The sequence below is a fragment of the Cyprinodon tularosa genome, unplaced genomic scaffold (assembly GCF_016077235.1).
Source record: "Cyprinodon tularosa strain WSP-4 unplaced genomic scaffold, ASM1607723v1 ctg262, whole genome shotgun sequence".
NCBI lineage: Eukaryota > Metazoa > Chordata > Actinopteri > Cyprinodontiformes > Cyprinodontidae > Cyprinodon > Cyprinodon tularosa.
In genome coordinates, this window is record NW_024038966.1 from 743,769 (window position 1) to 765,998 (window position 22,230).

At 39.0% G+C, this 22,230-nt stretch overlaps 2 protein-coding genes across 2 annotated transcripts; one reads left to right on the top strand and one right to left on the bottom strand.

Annotated features, from left to right (window-relative positions):
* The first annotated feature begins 1,029 nt into the window (after positions 1-1,029).
* Positions 1,030-19,489, top strand: LOC119786017 (E3 ubiquitin-protein ligase MARCHF6-like). Its single transcript, XM_038289063.1, has 25 exons — positions 1,030-1,390; positions 3,272-3,371; positions 4,168-4,241; positions 4,346-4,489; positions 7,538-7,610; positions 7,728-7,896; positions 8,091-8,277; positions 8,924-8,985; positions 9,107-9,139; positions 9,274-9,325; positions 9,437-9,495; positions 9,567-9,647; positions 9,832-9,900; positions 10,714-10,788; positions 11,145-11,279; positions 11,359-11,579; positions 11,857-11,994; positions 12,989-13,211; positions 13,531-13,600; positions 13,817-13,998; positions 14,939-15,073; positions 15,172-15,261; positions 15,706-15,838; positions 18,774-18,909; positions 19,140-19,489. The coding sequence occupies exons 1-25, from the start codon at positions 1,372-1,374 to the stop codon at positions 19,225-19,227; spliced, it is 2,748 nt and encodes a 915-aa protein (XP_038144991.1). The 5' UTR covers positions 1,030-1,371; the 3' UTR covers positions 19,228-19,489.
* LOC119786018 (arylamine N-acetyltransferase 1-like) lies at positions 18,932-21,243 on the bottom strand. Its single transcript, XM_038289064.1, has one exon. The coding sequence runs from the start codon at positions 20,955-20,957 to the stop codon at positions 20,106-20,108; it is 852 nt and encodes a 283-aa protein (XP_038144992.1). The 5' UTR covers positions 20,958-21,243; the 3' UTR covers positions 18,932-20,105.
* Positions 21,244-22,230: the final 987 nt, after the last annotated feature.

The following is a 22,230-nucleotide window of genomic DNA, read 5'->3' on the forward strand; positions in this document are numbered from 1 at the left end:
TGAAGCAGAAGATGATGAATACGAGTATCCTGCTTTCATTAAATAATTTTTTAAATCCTCCCTAGTCATGAGAATGTGACACCATGGTTTGTTTGGTTAAACTGTCTGCTTAATAAACAGGAGATCCTTGGTTCAAATCCCTGTGGTGCCTTCTCATTAATAATAATAATTAATGATTCAATAGTCGATTTAAATACAATCATATCAATTATCCATACCGGTAAATGGCTGCTTTCACTCTGTAATAGAAGTAGGATGTTTATATCTTTTCCCTATAAAAAGAATGCATAAACAAGGGACACTACTTGATATCACGCAAGAAGTGGGGAAACATATGAACACATAATATATATGTAACTTGATATGTATCCTATCTCAGTTAACTAAACCAAGGACACGTCCAATGAATATAGACGTTTGTGAATAAATCAAATTGACTACACAGGTCGGCTGGAATGTTTATTTGTAATCAGTTTATTACAGAATTCACGCAAACTTTTAGCAGCACAGTACTTGTACCTCCAGTACCCTGCACTGCCAGTAGATGGGGGTGTTACCCGAATTGGACACCTTTCCAGGAAAATCATCTAAATTAAAAAAACGTCCGAATGGCATCTGAAGTTTAACAACTGGTTATCCGATATTGACAGTAAATCATCAACCTAGCTGTCATGTATATCGTTACTGTGTAAACGTTTATGCCGTAAAACTATCTCCGCTGTAGTAAACTAAAAATGGCCAATGTTGACGGCCACAGGGATGAGCCTCCTCGACCTTGTCCTGTATCCTAATCATTCGGCTCAGCTCGCCAGCATACGTTGTTACATTAAGCTCCTCTTTTCATATACTATACTATTCTGCCCTTTTTATTGCTTTTGATACACATGGATGGACACATTTAAAAGTCTGTATATTTGTTTTAAAATTCAGATCGTTTAATCATCAACAACAGACATATCAAGTAGTTCATTTAGAAGAACTGGCACTCAGCACCGACTCGGTCATGGGCAGTGTCTGTAGTTTGCGCATGCGCCATTCTCCTTAGCATTAGCCGTTTGTCGTCAAAGTCCTAGCTGTCGCTTTTAGCATCACAATTTTTAATGTTCCGGTCTATCTTCAAAGTCTATCGTTAAATAGAAACACGCTGTACAAACGAATACCGGAGACCGAGTTGGAAGGATAAACCGAAACAAACACCTCGGTGTTTTTTGCGTTGAAAACATTTTTATGACTGCCAATGCATCCGACCCTCAGGTTACTGTCGTGTCGCTAGCTTAAAACAGCTAGCTAGGCGATATTGCCTGTGTCGTTAATGGGTTCACGGTACGAGACTTTCCTAATAGAGAAAGTGACCGGTGTTTAATCAGCAACATGGATACTGCCGAAGAGGGTAAGTCTCTTGCTTCTTTGACATTGGTGGTTAACTACAGTCGGCTTCGGAAATTCAAGTCTTAGATGCAAGTCTGCTACTCCAGAGCGGCTCAGCTAATAGCAGCTGATTGGCAACGTCTGTCAGTTAAATGTTAAGGATAATAATGAATGCTCTGACCTCTTATCAAGTTTAACTTTTATACAATAACCCCCATCATTGCGTTAGACCCTGTCAAAATGTAAATGCAATTCAGGGCGTAGAAATGACTAGAAACTACTGATGATGTCATCACAGGACTGTTATTTGTCCTTTAGCTCGGTGTTGTGCAGTCAGTTTGACTTCGCTTAGATCTGCATTGCTGTCATCTTTCTGGATGATGATTATAATATGATTAATTTAGTTTTTACTGCGAAGTTGCATTTACTATTACACGGTGTTTTTTTTATTTTTATTTACTTTAAATATAGCATGGTCCGGTATGAGATTATTAAAGCAAAACGTTTTCATTAAAATGTGAATGATAATGTTTCCTTATTGCTTTTTGGTTACATTTGTAAAAAAATAAATGAGATCAGAAAATGTTACAGGCATTTATTAGAGAAGGTAGCAATCAGAAAAGTGTTAAAAAAAATAATAATAAAGTAATTAAATAGAAACAATAATGAGTAATATTTGGAACAAACAAGACAGAAGTTACCAGTTAACTAAATAAAATGGGAAAATGTAATGGTAAATGTATTATGTTTTGATGCATGAGTATTTACAATAAAAAATAATTTACCAGCATTATCTTTATGCTTATGCAATTACATCCATCCATCCATCAATCTTCTAACACGCTTAGTCCCAAGTGGACAGGTCGCCAGTCCATCGCAGGGCAACACAGAGACAAACAACCAGTCACACACACGCTCACACCTAAGGGGACTTCAGAGAAGCCAGTTAACCTAACAGTCATGTTTTTGGACTGTGGGAGGAAGCCGAAGTACCCGGAGAGAACCCACGCATGCAGAAAGATCCTGGACCGGGAATTGAACCCAGAACCAGCAAGGCAGCAGTGCTATCCAATGCGTCACCGAGCAGCCCCAGATTATGCTATTTCCCCACTGATTTTTGGAAAATTTGTTTGCACGATTTAGTAATTTTTCCCCTACATTTTCCCCTTTATTTAGCTGTTTTAACTCTATTAACGTGTATATGTAGCAAGTAGTTTTTTGTTGTTGTTTTTGTTTTTAATCATTACTTAGCTTATTAGAGTAACAAAGGTGTAGCACTTGATATGAGCTGGTTCCCTTGCAGACTAAGCTATGTGCAAACCCCAGTTGGGTGCATAACAGACATGTTTCTATTAGCTCCCCAACTGTCAAAACTAAAAATATATATTTTGATATATGTGATCCACGTTTCTTCTCTAGTTTACTAAGGATTTCCATTTTCTTTTTGGAAAGATTACTGTAGGAACAGTATGACCAGAAACTTTGATCATTTTGAGCCTTTAATGTTTTAAAATCTTGGTATATTTTAATACAAAGGTTTCAGCCCATGCCTCGTTAAAAGTAAAAATAAATATTACATTTTAAAAGTAAAAAATGTATAATATAGGAATCTTGTATCTTGTAATGTACAGTATGTCGCTTTTTTTATAGTAATTATAATTGCACAGATGACCTGTCCTTCATTTCTTCTCTATTCGGTTAAAAAAATGATACCTTTATAGATGTCTCAAATTCATAAGGAAACTCAAACTATTTTTATTTTAAAGCTAATTTTTAGTTGCATTTTACAGTGAGTTATCAATTTTTATAATTGATTAAAAAATATTGTTTGTCAACTCATTGCTTCTCTCTCTTTTGGCGTTTATGAAGTATAGTTGGTTTCATGTGATCTGTTTGTTTTCAGCGGATATTTGCCGTGTGTGTCGCTCCGAGGGGACCCCAGACAAACCCCTGTACCATCCATGTGTTTGCACCGGCAGCATCAAATTTATCCACCAGGAATGGTATGAACATTTAACTTTAATCGTGGGTTTTAAAACGTATTATTTTTGAACATTTCTTCCAGTCCAAGAAAATTTTAAAAACACTTGCGACTCTTCCAGATAGCTTTTTGGATTGTTTATATTTGTAATGTAATGATGCCTCTGATAGCTGCTGCACAGAATTAAATTGTTTTAACTTCAGGCTTAACTATGCACATTGACTATTGATTCAGAGCAATTCTCCCAGCTTTTCTTTATTTTTGGTTTTTCGCTTGGATAATTTTTATAGCAAAGCAGCTATCTTTCATGAATTAGTACTTGGAATAGTTGTAAAATCGGTGCGATCAATATAAATAGGAAACTTGTACTAGAAGGTAATAGAGACTGTGGTTTGCTTACACTTGTTGCGTTAGTATCGGGTGAATGAAAATCCCTCTGGGAGAATAGCTGGGCAGTCCAGGATTGTTTTGGTCTCTATACACCTTCAGAAATCTTTGTTTGGTGTGTATTTGTATTTCTGTTCTTTTGCAGCTGACTTTGGATTCAAAGGGACTTTAAACCTGAGCTGAACCACTTTTTGAAAGAGAATTATGTCAAATTAAATCAGAAATTCCTAAACTAATCAAGTTGAGTGTTATGTTTAAATGGTCTGACACACTTAAGCTAGCTTGCAGTGAAAACAGGTTTGTGTCCGATGCCCTCATGTTTTGTTGGTGGGAGATATCTGTTGGTAGCTGCATGTAGATCTGAGTACTGCCCGTCAAACCACAGGTATATGGTATTTTTTATGTTTTTTTTTTTCTCCCAACGCCTACAGTTTGGTCCAATGGCTGAAACACAGCAGGAAGGAGTATTGTGAATTATGCAAACACAGATTTGCTTTCACACCAAGTAAGTCCATCCATTAAAATGTTAACTCTCCTCATGTTTACCATTTTGAAACTGAGGATAGAGTCGACCGTAGATAGTAAACTATTTTCTTATTTCCACCTCAGTTTACTCTCCAGATATGCCGTCACGTCTGCCCATTCAGGACATCTGTGCTGGCCTGCTGACTAGTGTGGGTACAGCAATCCGCTACTGGTTCCATTATACGCTGGTTGCCTTCGCATGGCTCGGGGTGGTTCCTCTTACTGCATGTAAGTTTTATTCTGTCACAACCTATCTTATCCAAATTTCTTTCAGGAACTTTAGTAGCAAATTATAGAATTTTTCTTAAAGTATTTTTTGCTACCCAGAATTAATGAGCAACTTCATTGGAATGTAGAGTGTGAGCATTAGTGAATTGGTTGTGTGAGGCAGGCATTTTTTCCGAGAGCTTTGGATTTCTGTGAAATATAATTCTTTAATTACCAAAACCAGGCTGAGCTAAATTTGACCCAACAGAATTTCCCAGGGCTGCTATGGTTAAATGTGCCAAAAGCAGTTTGTTTTTTTGTTTTTTAGTGAGGCAGAAGTATTGTGTCAAGGTGTTTTAGACTACTCCCCCTCTACCTGGAACACAAACAATCAGCAGTGTCCTGCGTTATGTCCTACAAAGGACAACACAATTCAGAACAGGGTTTAGCTCACAGCTAACAGCCAAAGCACTGGTTGTGACATAAAATCAGCGCAAGACTGCAACTTAAAAAAAATATCGTGGTAACCATTCAGTTTCTGGTTATAAGTAAAGTAAACTTAAACTGATGAAGCCTTTAGCTTCTGACACCTTAGATAATCATGTCAGAAGACGTTTAACATTTTGCATCGCTACAAGCATCCCATTCATTTATGGTTTGGTCCTCCCCCCTCTTATTCTCTGATTAACTTTAGTGCATGAAGACCGGATTGGGAACAGCATGGGAGTTGACGTTTCTGGATTCAGTTGCTGTCCAAATAAAAGCCATAGACTGTCTGGGGAAGGTCCTCATTGTTTGTTTGTGTTCGTGTCACATATGAATGATGGGGCCCCCTTACTATAACAACTGAACCCTTACTGCTGTGGATCTAAATGACAAACCATTCATACATAGAGTTGGAAAGAGTTGGAACAACAGTTTAGTTTTTGAGCACCGTAATTAAAAACATAACTTTATCTTAAAGGAGTTTATAACAAAGTTTTTAATTTTCAATAGCAGTACTTTTCTTTCTGGATGAGCAGCAATTTGGAACTGAGATGGCTCCATTTTCTTCTTTTTTTTTCTTTTTTTTTTTTTTTTACAGTTTGTCTCTTGTTTTAGCACCAGTAAAGCATTGGAACTAGCTTTGCTCTGCGAGGGACAAGCTAGTTCTCAGCTAGTTCTCAGTTTGTCCTGCATAGCTTACTGATTCTTAACTAGAGAGGTACAGATTTTGGAAGCTAATTAACGCCTCTATCTCAGTAATAGGCTAACGAATAGGCTGCCCTGTATTTTTAGCTGAAATGTGGTCACTCCTAAATTAACTTAAAATCCTGAAACCTGCCGACGGAATATGTTCGCTTTTATTACTGGTATCCTGGTGCCTGCAGCTAAAATTATTTAGATGAAAAACACCTGCCAGCAGCCGCGGTGAACGAAAGGATTTCTCCTGTCGGCGCACCGCTGGTATGTGGGGGTCTGAGCGCCTCCGACAGAAATAGATAATCTGGATGAACTGACTGCAATTATTAAGTTTTCAGGTGGCCTTTCTCACTTAAAAACATATTAAAACTACTTTATTCCAACTGATCACAGCAAATATAGCTGCAAGATTTAGATTATTTAGATGAAAAAACACCTGCCAGCCACCGCGCTGAAGAGGAGGAGACGCGCCCACAGGCTGCTGTTGAATTAAGTTTTCAGGTAGAAAAATAGAGCGGAAGCAAACCTGAGTATGATTGTGCTTTATTCATGTATTTATTACAAAGTATTAATCAAACCCATCAAAGTCATCATCCTCTGTTATCCTCAGCATTCCTCTGAATAAAACAGCTGCGCTAAATCAGACATGCCAGTTTCCCCTTCTTCGCTGTCAGAGTCATTTTCCGTGCAGCGCAGCTCCTCAGAAATAATGCCGGCTTTTGCGAAAGCTTGAACAACAGAGCCAGCAGACACAGTCCATCTACAATCCATCCGCAAACGGTGGCGTAACTTGCACGGCGCTGCCTTCCACTTATCGTGAAACTGTGGTCTCAGTCTGTCATCCATCGCTCCCACGCCGCTCGCAGCCTTACTGTGAACGGCCGCTCCACACCGATGTCGAGCGGTTGAAGTTCCTTTGTCAGACCCCCCGGGATAACGGCGAGCACAGCGTTCATTTGATTCATCTTTTTTTCACATCGGCTGTGAGATGGGCACGCAGCGATGGTGATGCGTGGAAAAAAGCACCTGGTCTCCTCACATACACCTGCCTTTCATCATCTCCTCATTCATCCAGCCTTTTTCATTTGCGTTAATATCATATGTCATCAGAGCGCTGTCTGTCTCGCTGTCAGCTCCCAGATCAGCTTCTCTGATTGGTTGATGCGGTGCGTCCAGCAGCAAAACTTCAATTTTTCCATCTGAGCAGCAGCAGCGCGTTGGCGGTGCGTCAGATGCTTAAACGCTCCCGACGTGCTGCACCAAAACGCGCTGCAGGACCTTTTGCTGCACCTATATGCGCGTCAACCATTGACTTTGCATGTAAACTCGCTGCTTCTGCTGCACCTGCTGGGTCCGGTTCACACCGATGTCGAGCGGTTGATCAGCGAGCACAGCGTTAATTTGTTTCCCCATGTTTTTCACATCAGCTGTGAGATGGGCACGCATGGAGTTACATATTAACAGCGATGGTGAGGGGTGGAAAAAAAACACCTGGTCTCCTTACATTCAGCCACTCTTTCATCATCTCCTCAATGAGGTGGTCTCAAAAGTCGCAGTTACAACACACATAGGGCGCACCGCACCATAGGGCGCACCGCACATTTTGAGGGAAAAAAAAGACGTTTAAGTGCGCCTTATAGTCGTGAAAATACGGTACCTCAGTTGAATAATAATAATGATAATAGACATACTGGCCCTATTTATTTCCCCCTTCTTTTTCTAGCAAAATTCAGATCGGAGAAGGCGATGGTCTATTAGGAAAGATTAGAATGTAGTAGTTGGTTTATATAATGTAAATGGTCTCATTTGATAGTTTTAAGACTGTTTAGTATAAATGTTGTCATACGTTTTAGAAGTCTTGCTTAATATTCTGGTGTCTTTCTACAGGTCGTATCTACAAGTGTCTTTTTACAGGCTCTGTGAGCTCTCTTTTGACACTGCCATTGGACATGCTCTCTACGTAAGCAACACCAACTTTCCCTTTAGTTGTTTTGTCATTGGAGCTTGAATTTTATTAACCTTCTAACTGTTCAGCTGCTGTTTGTTTGTTTAACATTTTCCTGTTGTGTTCATGCAGAGACAACCTCCTTGCGGACTGTCTGCAGGGCTGTTTTGTTGTCACCTGCACTCTTTGTGCCTTCATCAGTCTGGTGTGGCTTAGAGAGCAGATTGTTCACGGTGGCGCCCCCCAGTGGTTGGAGCAGAACCAGCCACCACCACCTAACCTTGCTGGACAAGCCAATGAGGTACACAGTTTGATTATCCTTTTTACAAAATTCAAATATGAGTTAACCACTGTCGCCATGCTCCAACATAAACAATCAATGATTATATTTATTCCAATTTTTTTATGCTGTAGTAAATACATTTGATCTGTCTGTTACCATGAAGTTAGTATAAAATAAACCTGCCACAATACAATCATTCACTTCACCATCAGGGTCAAGCTCCAGGTCAGGGAGCAGCTGATGAGGCCCCTGCAGCCCAGCCTGCTCCTGCTGATCCTCCAGCTCAGAATGAGGCAGAGCCCGAACCCCCCGATGCCCCCCCAGACCAGGCTGATGACCCTGAGCTGGAAGAAGAGGGTGAACCTGCTGAGGATGCAGATGCCAATAATGGAGCACAAGGTTTCCTTATGATTTGCTTTAACATTGACTTCAAAGCCAGACTACTTGTAAATCATATGTAAATTTCAACGTGTTAAAATGTTTCTGTACATATTATACTAAAGTCTCGCCCTGCATCGATTGGGTTTTAACTGGAAATCCAAAGGAAATCTGTATTTTACTCTTCTGTGAAACAAAGTCGTAGATTTTGCTGTCAGGTATATATTTATATTAAAAGTCTAGAGCATAAACTTTTCTCCCACTGATTCACATTATTGATAAGTTATTCCCATGGCCAATGTTTGCTGAAGATCTAACATTGATTTGCTGGTTGAGTAGCATACTCCACATTTTGAAATGTGTACCATGAATAACTGGATATTAGTTTTTCACTTGCTTAAGATATGGATTATGTTTACAAACATAATATTTTATAGCTGATATGTTTTCCCAGGATAGATTAGTTGTTTTTCAGATCTTTAGCAAGACATCCAGATATTTGAACCATCAAAAAATATTTTTTGTTTATTTCGGAGCATAAATATTAAATCTAGTAAAGTCAACATTTCACATTTATGTCTTAGTTCCTTTCAAGATTTTTTTTTACTTGTTACTCAGTAACAAAGAGGTTGTCTTTGCTACATTTTATTGTATTTTCTTGCTTTAGACGACATGAATTGGAATGCGCTGGAGTGGGATAGAGCAGCTGAGGAACTCACATGGGAAAGGGTAACTACATAAGATGTGTTATTCTATCTATAAAGCCCACCTGTGATATATTGCATTGTCTGGATAAAGGCCATATGTTATAGCTAGGTGCATAATTGAATGACTTTCTTTTACCATTTAGATGCTTGGTCTGGATGGTTCACTTGTGTTTCTGGTAAGTTGATTTATATAACCCTTATAACATATATGTTCTCCTTTTATCATTTAATTAATTACTAAGTATAAGGCACCACAAAGCCTCTAATTACTGCTTGACATTACTGACATTTGTTGTCTTTGTTTTAAAAGGAGCATGTGTTTTGGGTGGTGTCTCTGAACACACTCTTCATTCTGGTCTTTGGTGAGTAGACTAACTTTTGCTGATATTATTTAAAGCTGCAAACATAATCATGTTGATCTTGTATATTTTTTAACACAAAATTTACAGTTTTGCCCGCCTTTTCCCCCACAGCATTTTGTCCCTACCACATTGGACACTTCTCTGTTGTTGGTTTGGGCTTTGAGGAATATGTAAGTGGGTCCCACTTTATTGTTACGGTTATGTAAGATTCCTCCTATAATTAGTTAACTTTATGCTTTAGGTCCAAGCATCTCACTTTGAAGGGCTCATCACAACCATTGTAGGCTACATCCTACTGGCCATGACACTCATCCTTTGTCATGTATCCTTTTTGCTCACATGATGAACTCTTTCGTATCATAAAAAAATTTCCGATGTTCTAAATAAATTCTGGTTCATAGATTTTGTCCATGTTCTCTTAAAGTATAAGTTAAAGATATCTTAGACTTATTGTTTTGCTGCAAACACACTTTGTGTGCACCATTGATCCTTAATGGGTATTTTAGGGCCTTGCTGCTTTGGTCAGGTTCCAACGCTCTCGCCGTCTGTTGGGAGTCTGTTACATTGTCGTCAAGGTAACCTCTCCATTGCATTCCTGCTTTGTCGTCTCTCCTTTTGTGTTTCTACTGAAATTCATTCCTGAATCTCATTTTATTAATTATGAACATAGAATAGAACACAAGATCACAGTGACTTTTTTTTTTTTTTTGAAGGGTTTAGTTTTGGTATTCCTAATTTCCAGCCCTTAAAAGTCTGGGATTTAGATCTTTTTACTAAAATTTGCAGGAACCCTGACATAGCCTTAACGTGGGCTTTTGTCATAAACAGAGTAAATAAAGACTTTTTAGATCTAAAAAAATCTTCCCATGAGTTTTCCAGCTTTGGGAGGCTGTTGAATTCTAAATAATTATATAGCGCCAATAAACAACACATGTCATCTCAAGGCACTTTCCTGAGATGAGTGGTTCTAAGGTGATTGCATCGACTCGAAGGCAATCCCTCACACCAAGCATGCTTGTAGCAACAGTGGAGAGGTAAACTCCCTTTTAACAAGAAATAAAATCCAGGAGAACCAGGCTCAACGTGAGCGGCCATCTGCTGAGGCTGACTGGGGTTCAAAGAGACAGAAGCAGATATAGAAAAAGATGGAAGTTGAATAATCTGAAGCAATCACCCATTCAAGTCGCCATAGCCTCACCCATTTAGAGGAACTGCTGCTAAACGAATAGCTCACTGCAATCAAGACCTTTTCTTTCTTTTACCTTTGGTCATTATGTACTTAATAAACCCTACTCTTTTTTTATTATAACTGGGATTGAAATCCCACACTTTTGTATTATGAAGAATGTAGATGAATGAAATCAACTTGTTAAATAACCCTTTTGCAGGTGTCTTTGCTGGTTGTTGTGGAGATTGGAGTTTTTCCGTTGATCTGCGGCTGGTGGCTTGACATCTGCTCCTTAGTAAGACGACTGCTTGACCCCATTTAGAGTGTTTACTTCCCACGTTACTTCCTGACAGTTTAGTTTACTTTAGAGGACACATTCATTTGAAATAAAGATTTAGTTTTATTTTTTATTACATTTTTTTTTGTCTGTCGTAGGTGTTATAAGTTCTAAGTAAATTCTTACTAACTGTAAATATTGGTTATATCCATCTTTGATATCAAAATATTTATTTACATGGCCTGTGTATAGAAAATCTTTTTGCATTCACTAATGCATTAAAAATGTGTTATTAGACCCAGCCTTTTACTTGATGTTATTCTTATTATTTTTTTATTTATGTATTTTTTGTATGATGCTGTCTTTGCCTGCAGGAAATGTTTGATGCTTCACTCAAAGACAGAGAAGTGAGTTTCAAGTCAGCGCCTGGCACCACCATGTTCCTTCACTGGCTTGTGGGGATGGTGTATGTGTTCTACTTTGCATCCTTCATTCTCCTTCTCAGAGAGGTAAAATCTAGTGTGTCTTGGTGTTCCTCAGGTTCGAATTTGCATTAAAAAGATGTTGATCAAACTCTGTCTTCATTAGGTGCTGAGACCTGGAGTGCTTTGGTTTTTAAGAAACCTCAATGACCCCGACTTTAACCCAGTTCAGGAGATGATTCATTTACCCATCTACAGACACCTGCGGCGGTTCATCCTGTCTGTGGTGGTCTTTGGCTCTATTGTGTTGCTTATGTTGTGGCTCCCGATCAGACTGATAAAAGTGCTGATGCCTACTTTCCTCCCCTACAACGTGATGCTCTACAGGTAACTGACTAACAGAGCAATATTTTGAGTCATATTTAACAGAACTGCAACAGTTCTGTTGCAGGTGTGGGGGGAAAAACATCCTGCATGCACAGCGTCCAGTGAACAAAAAAAGAAATACTAAGACTATAGTTAGCAAGGGGCTGGTCAAAAACATTATCTACTGTGATTTATCAGTATTAATGTGTCTGTGTGTTTTAGAAATTTAAAAAGAAGTCTTACTTTGACTATGTGTGGGGAGGAAAGGACTACAGTGATTTTCTGTCTTCTCCTTCAGTGATGCCCCTGTCAGTGAGCTGTCTTTGGAGCTGTTATTGCTCCAGGTCGTCCTTCCTGCCCTGTTAGAACAAGGACACACTCGCCAGTGGCTAAAAGGTCTGGTTAGAGCCTGGACAGTCAGCGCCGGCTATTTACTGTAAGTTTAGTCCTGAGCAGCTTTTACGGCTAATGTGTTTCCACTTTTTGATCATCCCACATTAATCTATGTGCATAGTGCCTTGCTTTAGCATTCACACCCTTTGAACTTTTGAAGTAGCGTTACAACTACAAATAACAATGTTCTCTATAGCTATTTGAATTACAAAGTAGTTAATAGTTTTTACATTTTTCCCCCAAATTAATCGGAATGAACCTCTGTATAAATAGAGCTGTTCTATGGAGTTCTGAAGTTTGTTAAACATTAGTTAATAAACAAGATCATTAAAGGCCATTGTTCATCCCAGTAGTTAAAGATATTGCTGTAATTAAAGCAGTACCCCAAGCTTTGAACATCTCCACTGATGTTTGTTTATCTTCAGTAAAGGAAAAGGCATGGTAGTTAAAAACCTGGCTGGTAAGGAGAGTATTAATCAGGAAGCATCTAATGATAAACCAGGAGTCTTTTGTGTTGTCCACAAATAAGGCCTTTATGGAAGACTGTCAAGAAAGCTGTAAGAATTCATGAAAGCACTTCAAGGTGTTACCTAGACGCCTTTTTTGCAATCTTAAAGGTGTTGTGTAAGAATAAACAAAGATGGCAAGTGTGGTTGAAGTAAACCCTTCACTGTTACATCTCCCTACCTACCAAGCAAGCTAAGTCACAGCCTTGTACTGGCTGACTTCTGCAAAGATAAACTAACAGCGTGGCTCAATAGTGTGATACAGCGTTTACAGATCTGTGTAGCCAGCCAATGTGAGGCACACACACACAACAACAAAATGAGCCTCTGACTCATTATTTCTCTCCTTTAACACACATCAGAGGAGTCATACTTGAATTATCAACTCCATTTTGTTTCTGTCACTTAAACTTCCTAATAAATACTTTAATTACAGTTCTACCATAAAATAGATCAGGGTATGTCAGTACTTTTGCAGGGTGTTGTGTTTTTCTTTTCAGTTGCTGAACAGCCTCTCTTCCTTGTCTGCAGAGATCTCCATTCTTACCTTCTCGGTGAGCAGGAGGACAACGATGCCAACCAGCCTGCAAACAACAACAACAATAACAACCCTCCCAACGGTCCTCAAAATAACAACAATAACCCAGCCCCAGCTGTTGGGGAGGGACTACATGCAGCACATCAGGCCATCCTGCAGCAAGGGGGACCAGTGGGTTTCCAGCCCTACCACCGACCCCTCCGCTTCCCGTTTAGGGTGAGAAAGTCCTTTCTTTCTTTTTTTAATCTGTACCAAAATAATTATCTTTGGCACAGATTTGTGGATGGCAGCGAGCACAAAGATGATCCACGGAAAACCCAACCCTATTTGAAATTCTCTTAAACATTATTAATGTATATGATACCAGAACAAAACATTTAAAGTTTTTTTTTTGTTTTTTTTTTGCTTTTTTTTTGTTTTTTGCATTTTTCCACCTTGCAACACGGAAAGAAATTAAGTTTGTCTAAAGACATTTATACAGTTAAGTGCATTGTTGTACTGAGCAAAGTTTGATGATGATCTCTCTGTTCTCTAGATTGTTCTCCTGATTATATTCATGTGCATCACTCTCCTATTGGCCAGTCTGGTGTGCTTAACTCTACCAGGTAAGGATTGATGTCATACAGCTAAACTAACAGACAATTTACTACCCAGATGAACCCCACCCAAACCATAATGAAAGCTCTGTCTCCTTATATAGACACATGATTACACGTCTTTCCTCAGCTATTATAAGTGATGAAAGTATTTTTTTTCTCCACTAACACCACTGTATAGTTGGGTGTGATGTGAATAAGTGCTCTGCCATGTGTGTTTTTCAGTATTTACGGGGCGCTGGCTGATGTCCTTTTGGACAGGAAACTCTAAAATCCATGAGTTGTACACAGCAGCCTGTGGGCTGTACGTCTGCTGGCTCTCAGTGCGTGGAGTCACTGTGTTGCTGGCGTGGATGCCACAGGGGCGTATCGTGATCATGCACAAAGTGCAGGAATGGACATTCATGGTGAGCGGCAGATTCTAAAGCCAAGTTTGAAAAAATATAAATTACTTGTGGGACATGATTAAAATGTTTAGTTAACTACAGGGTCTGCAAACATATTTTTAAGGTATAGAGAACGATCTTTTATTACCGGATGGATCATTAAAAGAAGTGGTCCTCCTAATTGTTAATCATTCTGGTGAGATGTTTACATAAAGGTGGTCCTTCGTGCTCGTCCCGTTTAATATCTTTTTCTGCGCATGTGCTCTTTCAGCTGGATATGTGTGGTGAGCTACGGTTTCAGTCATTGAAGCTCACTTTTCTCACCATGGTTCTTTGAAAATGGCCCATGGTCGTAAGTGAAAGTGTGTACGAGGTGTGAGAAGAAAAGAAAGAGGCAGAAGAGGCATTTATATCTCAGAATCCTTTGCGCAGAGAGCTTTCCTCACAAAGCATTATGGGCCTTCCGACAGCTGCGACTAATGACAGAGACGACGCAGGCACTGCACGGAGGAGGAGGAGTTACATGATCAACGGAGCAAAAGACGGTTATCTGTCCGAATGGTCAGTTAACTGAGTTTGCTATAAAGTCCACTATATAGTCCCCGCTGTATGTGGATGTAGTAAGCTTACATGAGCTATGAGAACAGCACATTTTAAACACGAGGAGAAATGGGCTCATGCAAGCACTTTCGTGCGCTTTTTTTTTTTTTTTTTTCAAGTGGAGAGGGTGTGTCTTTCAAAATATCATCCAGAATACCTTTAAATCAAAACCACACAGTGACAAAATAAACCAACTTTTTCAAATAAAAAAAAGCTTTTTCCTAAAACATAACTTATTTAACAGACTTATTTGGAGAAAGCTTTTAAAATGTCTGATTTGTCCTTCTCTTTTTTTGTTCAAGCTTCTTATCAAAGAACATTGGGCTCACAGGTTTTTTTTTGTTTTTTTTTTTTTGTGTAGATCCTGAAGACCCTGGTTGTGGCTTTGCTGGTCGCTGGAGTCATCCCACTGTTACTGGGGCTGCTGTTTGAACTGGTTATAGTGGTCCCACTTAGAGTTCCTCTGGACCAAACACCTCTGTTTTATCCTTGGCAGGTAGGATTATATTTGCATGTGGAACGATCAGGTCCATTTTTGAATTTATATAGACTTTTAGAAGTTCTTACATTTTCATGCATTGATGCCACTTTCAGGATTGGGCTCTTGGAGTGCTCCATGCCAAAATCATTGCAGCCATCACCCTCATGGGCCCACAGTGGTGGCTTAAGGCTGTTATTGAGCAGGTAGGGGAATAAAGAAAAGTCAGCGTTTGGACTAATGTGTTACAGTAACTATGGTAGCTCTCCACTAAGTAACGCTGTAACCAATACGTTTTTAAAAGTCAGTAATGTCAATTACTATGCTTTAAACAGGTTTGTTATTCGGTACTTGCCATGTATAAATAAGGACTACAGTTTCAACACGTGTGTTACACACATTTGTTTTATCACTTTGTGTAGTTAATCTACTTACTAGATGCACCTTAAGCTTTAATCAAAGCTGTTATCATACTTAACAATATACCAATGACTTTGCAATTATAATTGTTTTATTTTCCTGCAGTTAATAGACTAAACTAAAATAAAATGAACTGTAGGTGTTAAATCTGTATGTGCAAAGCTTTGAGATGACTTTTGTTCTTTTTTGGATGACTTTAAACTTTTACCTGTTGGCTCTTCTCTCTGTAGGTTTATGCTAATGGAATTCGCAACATTGATCTTCACTTCATTATCAGAAAACTGGCAGCTCCTGTCATCTCAGTGCTGCTGTTGTCCCTGTGTGTGCCGTACGTGATAGCTGCTGGGGTGGTGCCTGCCGTAGGTCAGTGTTAGAAATGCTTTTATTTTTTAATTTGCCTTATAATATTGCAAACAAACATCAGAAAATCCAGTTTAGACCAGTTTGAATTTCATAGTGTCCATATTTTCAAGTTGTCAAAGTAGTGAGCTGTTTGAAAATTGGACACCACTGAGTGTTCTAAGTGTAAAATGATCCTAATGTGCATCTAAACTGAATTCACCATGAGAGAAGATTTTATTACCGTATTTTCACGACCATAAGGCGCACCGGACTAAAAGGCGCACTCTCAGTTATGTGTCCCATTTCTGTATTTAACACACACATAAGGCGCACCGGACTATAGGGCGCGTTTTTTATATACAGGTACATGTCCTCTCAGGTGGATTTTCCCACTTAAAAACATATTAAAACTACTTTATTCCCACTGATCACAGCAAATAAAGCTGCAAGGTGTATTTATTACAAAGTATTATTCAAACCTGGGAGCTGGCCATGAGAGACACATCGCTGATGACACAGGGCTGTGATTACTCCTCTGATACAATTTATTGACGCATAAATTAACTTAAAACATAGGCAGGATAATAATCTGGATGAACTGACTGCAATGATTAAATTTTCAGGTGGACTTTCTCACTTAAAAAGATTTAGATTATTTAGATGAAAAAACACCTGCGGAGGTGAGTCCGGATGCGCGGACCAGAGCCTGCTGTTGAATTAAGTTTTCAGGTAGAAAAATAGAGCGGGAGCAAAACTGAGTATGATTGTGCTTTATTCAAGTATTTATTACAAAGTATTAATCAAACCCCTCAAAGTCCTCATCCTCTGTTTCTGAATTAAACAGCTGCGCTAAATCCGACATGCCGGTTTCCCCTTCTTCTTCGTTTATTGACGCATAAATTAACTTAAAACATAGGATAATAATCTGGATGAACTGACTGCAATGATTAAATTTTCAGGTGGACTTTCTCACTTAAAAAGATTTAGATTATTTAGATGAAAAAACACCTGCAGAGGTGAGTCCGGATGCGCCGCGGACCAGAGCCTGCTATTGAATTAAGTTTTCAGGTAGAAAAATAGAGCGGGAGCAAAACTGAGTATGATTGTGCTTTATTCATGTATTTATTACAAAGTATTAATCAAACCCCTCAAAGTCCTTATCCTCTGTTTCTGAATTAAACAGCTGCGCTAAATCCGACATGCCAGTTTCCCCTTCTTCTTCGTTTATTGACGCATAAATTAACTTAAAACATAGGCAGGATAATAATCTGGATGAGCTGACTGCAATGATTAAATTTTCAGGTGGACTTTCTCACTTAAAAAGATTTAGATTATTTAGATGAAAAAACACCTGCGGAGGTGAGTCCGGATGCGCGGACCAGAGCCTGCTGTTGAATTAAGTTTTCAGGTAGAAAAATAGAGCGGGAGCAAAACTGAGTATGATTGTGCTTTATTCATGTATTTATTACAAAGTATTAATCAAACCCCTCAAAGTCCTCATCCTCTTTCTGAATTAAACAGCTGCGCTAAATCCGACATGCCAGTTTCCCCTTCTTCTTCGTTTATTGACGCATACATTAACTTAAAACATAGGCAGGATAATAATCTGGATGAGCTGACTGCAATGATTAAATTTTCAGGTGGACTTTCTCACTTAAAAAGATTTAGATTATTTAGATGAAAAAACACCTGCGGAGGTGAGTCCGGATGCGCGGACCAGAGCCTGCTGTTGAATTAAGTTTTCAGGTAGAAAAATAGAGCGGGAGCAAAACTGAGTATGATTGTGCTTTATTCATGTATTTATTACAAAGTATTAATCAAACCCCTCAAAGTCCTCATCCTCTGTTTCTGAATTAAACAGCTGCGCTAAATCAGACATGCCAGTTTCCCCTTCTGCGCTGTCAGAGTCACTTTCCGTGCAGCGCGGCTCCTCAGAAATAATGCCTGCTTTTGCAAAAGCTTGAAGAACAGAGCCAGCAGACACGTTATTCCTCGCTGCTTCTGCTGCACCTGCTGGGTCCGGTTCACACCGATGTCGAGCGGTTGAACAGCGAGCACAGGGTTAATTTGTTTCCCCATGTTTTTCACATCAGCTGTGAGATGGGCACGCATGGAGTTACAGATTAATGGTTATGAGTGGAAAAAAAACAACTGGTCTCTTTACATTCAGCCACTCTTTCATCATCTCCTCAATGAGGTGGTCTCAAAAGTCGCAGTTACAACACACATAGGGCGCACCGCACCATAGGGCGCACCGCACATTTTGAGGGGGAAAAAAGACGTTTAAGTGCGCCTTATAGTCGTGAAAATACGGTAGTCTCACTGCGGGGGGAGGTTAATTCATTAAAGCAGCTTAGAAAACACAAAATAAATGAAAGGAAGTCAGCACAGAATAAGTCTTAGAAAATAAAACAAATAAGAAAACCAATGTGATGAAAATATAAAAAGATGGGTATAAGATGCAAACTTTAGGCTTCTGGAATGATTTCAACCTCAGGCAGATTCACAGCTTGTGGACTTTGACTGAAAGCAGGACTGATGGCAGAAAGCTAAATTATTTAAATTAGTTTTTCCATCTCTGAAATGAAAACTAGAAAGTTGCCCTGTCAGACTTATGTCAAGAGCTTTACAGCTACAGAAAGTGTTTGATTTTACTGCAGTGTGCTAATCTACACTTACCCAAATATTGGTGTATGTTTAAACATTAGGAAATATGCATAATTTTAAGACTGTTTGGATAATAAACAAAATTGTCTATAACTTGAAACTAGTGCATCCAATATTTCCAATATTTATATATCTAAACTTAACTGATAAAGGTGTTCTTTACCATAAAACTTTCTCTGAAAGTAATTTTATTTCAGTCAGATTATTTCAAATTTCCATACACACAAACAATAATGCCTGCATTAAAATGTTAAGTGAATAAAAGTGAGGAATATTGCTGTTGTTGCAGGAGTTACCCCTGAAATGGAGATCCTGATGCAGAGGAGAATCTACCCATTCCTATTGATGGTGGTATCCCTCATCGGCATCCTGTCTTTCCAGATTAGACAGTTTAAACGACTCTATGAACACATTAAGAATGACAAGTATGCATGTTTGTTTTTTAAATTGTTTTCTGTCATATTCTGTTCATAAGCTTAACTACACTTCTTGTTGCAAAGATTTAAGTTTGCTTTGGCTTCATTTTGGGAAGTCATTTTTGTATCTTTGTATAAAGAATTACTGTCATTATCTAAATGTTTAAGCAAATCCTATATGTTGTTAAAAAAAAAGGCTTAATTTCAGTCCATATCTGACCCTTATTCTTCCCACGCAGGTACCTGGTTGGTCAGAGGCTTGTCAACTATGAACGGAAATCCAGCAGAGCGAACTCAATCCCAACCTCCAATCCCATCGTTGAATAACATCTTTGAGTTTTAATGTGTGCCACATTTTTCCCACCCATTTTTTGACCCTCTACCCTAAGGGGCAACAGAGGAGGGTCTAAACATCATGTATTTGTCATTCACGCCTTGCTCTGTGAAGCGCTGCCTCAGAATTGTACATGTGTAAATACTTTGAAAGCAGATTTTCTCGTGTGAAAAAGGATATTTGTGGATTAATGCAATGATCATTGTACATCTTAAAACCTGTATGTATAATTTATTAAATCAAAGTGACAGTTTATCTTTTCTGTTGCATGTTTTCAACAACAGAGTGAGTGTGGTTGTTTAAAAAAGGGAGTCTTGTTGAAATTAGGAGGCAAAGTTGTAATACTAATAATTGTTGAATTAAAAGTATGAATCTAGTTATTTTGAATGGAGTAAAAATCAGTAGCCAGTTTCCCCCCTTGATAGGTTAATTACTAAAAAAAATTAATGTATGTTTTTACATAATTTTGAAATCCTTTTAAAGAACTTTCTTTTTTTTTCTAAAAACAATTCAATTTCAGTTTGGTTTATTTATATAGAAATGTCAAATCAAGGCACTTTACAGTTCACCAGATCATAGTCAAATTGATTCAAAGTTTTCAATCCAAGGAAAACAACTCATTGACTTGGATGCAATTCCTCACACTAAGCATGCTTGTAGTGACAGTGGAGAGGAAAACCTCCAGCAGAACCAGGCTCAGTGTGAGCGGCCATTTGCCGAGATTGCTTTAAATTATAGCCAATTCAAATCTGCTGCTTTTAAGACAAAATTAAAATTTCAGACAACCTCAAAGAAAATAAACGGTTAAGGAGCATCTATATATGTATTTTTTTTCCCTTCATATTATTTATAATGATATATTGGAGATAAATCAGTACATAACTGGGGGTGGAGTGATTGTGTCATCCTTTGGTATTAGAGGAGATGGAAGTACTATCCCAAAGTGTTCTTCCAGAACTGTTGGGATCTCTTCATCTTCAAGCTCTCTGGTTGTGGTTTCCATCACGCCTCCAGTCGCTTCTGATGGAAACCTGCTGATTTTCAGCCTGCAGCCGATGTAGGTCACCCTTCCTTCCGGTTTCAACACCGTGCAGAGCGACTTGCAGAAGAAGATGGAGCTCGGAGAGCTCTGGTGATAAAGGCACATCTCGGTGAAATCCCCCAGAAGCCGAGACTGCAGGGTGAACTTATAGATCTCCGACCAGTCTCCATGTTCCCCTCTGTTTTCCTCCTCCTGCCACTCTAGAAAGAGCGTTTCTCTGTCCCTTCTGAGCCGGTAAACTCTGTGTCCCTGCTCCTGAGGTCCACATGTCTCTATAGACAGCGGGACACTGAAACCAGGAACACCGAAACCGACGTCACACAGCCACCGTTTCCCTTCCAGGGTGACCATTAAGATCAGGTGGTCAAACGGGGGGCCGTAGCGGCCGGTGATGGAGTTCTTCACCTGGCCTGCGAGCACCGTGACCTGGAAACCCAGCTGGCTCAGGAGCCAGTAGAACAGAGAGTTATTCTCGAAGCAGAATCCACCTCTACGCTGCTTCACGATCTTGTCATAGAGGATCGGGAGGTCCAGTTGGACCCGTCCGCCGCTGTGAACCGTCAGGTCTTCAAATGGCACCGAGAGCAGGTGGCATCTGTGGACGGAGCGAAGCAGCTCCAGGCTGGGGACATCTGAAGGCCCTGTAAACCCGATCCGCAACAAATACCGATCCACTTCCATTTTAAAGGAAGACGGTTTTTTTCGTTCCGGTCCCACTCTGCTTTACTTTCACTTTTATTTGCTTTGAAAATAGAAAACTGGGAACAAAGATCAAACCGGATAGATTGCTTTCGGCTGGAAAGAGTTGGTGAACGAGGTCAAAGTACACAGAAAATGCTTGTAAAATGAAAGAGTAAGGAAAAAACTCCAGGGGCGGAGCTAGATGGGGGGCCAGGGGTGGCTATGGCCCCCCTCATACATGGCAACCCCTGGGGTCGGACTGGGAACGATTTTCGGCCTGTCACTGCCCAATCCATCCCGCGAATGTGCGAATAGATAATGTTATTATGGTACCAAAACTACTCATTTCTATCCTTAACTCACTAAAGAATACTACAAAGCCCCCTGGGTGTCGAGGTAAAAAAAAAAAAAAAAAAAAGAAATGAGCGTACGTGCCCGCAGATTAGTGCTACTTGGTCCCAATGTAATTTCCCATTGGGAACCTACTAGCACTAAGTTGCTAACTGGTTAGGAAGATGCTTCTGACAAATTGACCACAACCAAACTTGCTTGAGAACCTACCCCTACAGCATCCCCCCCTTTGTAATCGACCAATCATATAGATATATATATCTATATATATATATATCTATATATATATATATATATATATATATATATATATATATATATATATATATATATACACTACCGTTCAAAAGTTTGGGGTCACATTGAAATATCCTTATTTTTGAAGGAAAAGCACTGTACTTTTCAATGAAAATAACTTGTCTTAACTTTAAAGAAATACACTCTATACATTGCTAATGTGGTAAATGACTATTCTAGCTGCAAATGTCTGGTTTTTGGTGCAACATCTACATAGGTTTATAGAGGCCCAATTCCAGCAACTATCACTCCAGTGTTCTAATGGTAAAAATTTGTTTGCTCATTAGCTCATAAGAGGGCCAATGAGTAACCCCCCCCCCTATTATAAATTATTTTTTTAGAATTGCCATTGACTGTTAAAGTTAAACTTTTAACTTAGGTATCATTCGTTTAAGTTAGTAGCCCACTTGTTTTATTTTCTTTTTAGTTTTTTTTTTAATCTTTACTCTAATTTTGTTTTGTTTGTTTTTTTACTGTTTGCAATGCAAAGCACTTTGAATTGTGTCTTTTATCCAAATAAAAAAATACATTACAAAAAATACAATACAAAAAAAAACTTTAAAAAAATCTTATTTAAATTTTATTCTAAATAACTTTTTTTACTTAAACCTAACCGTTTTTTACT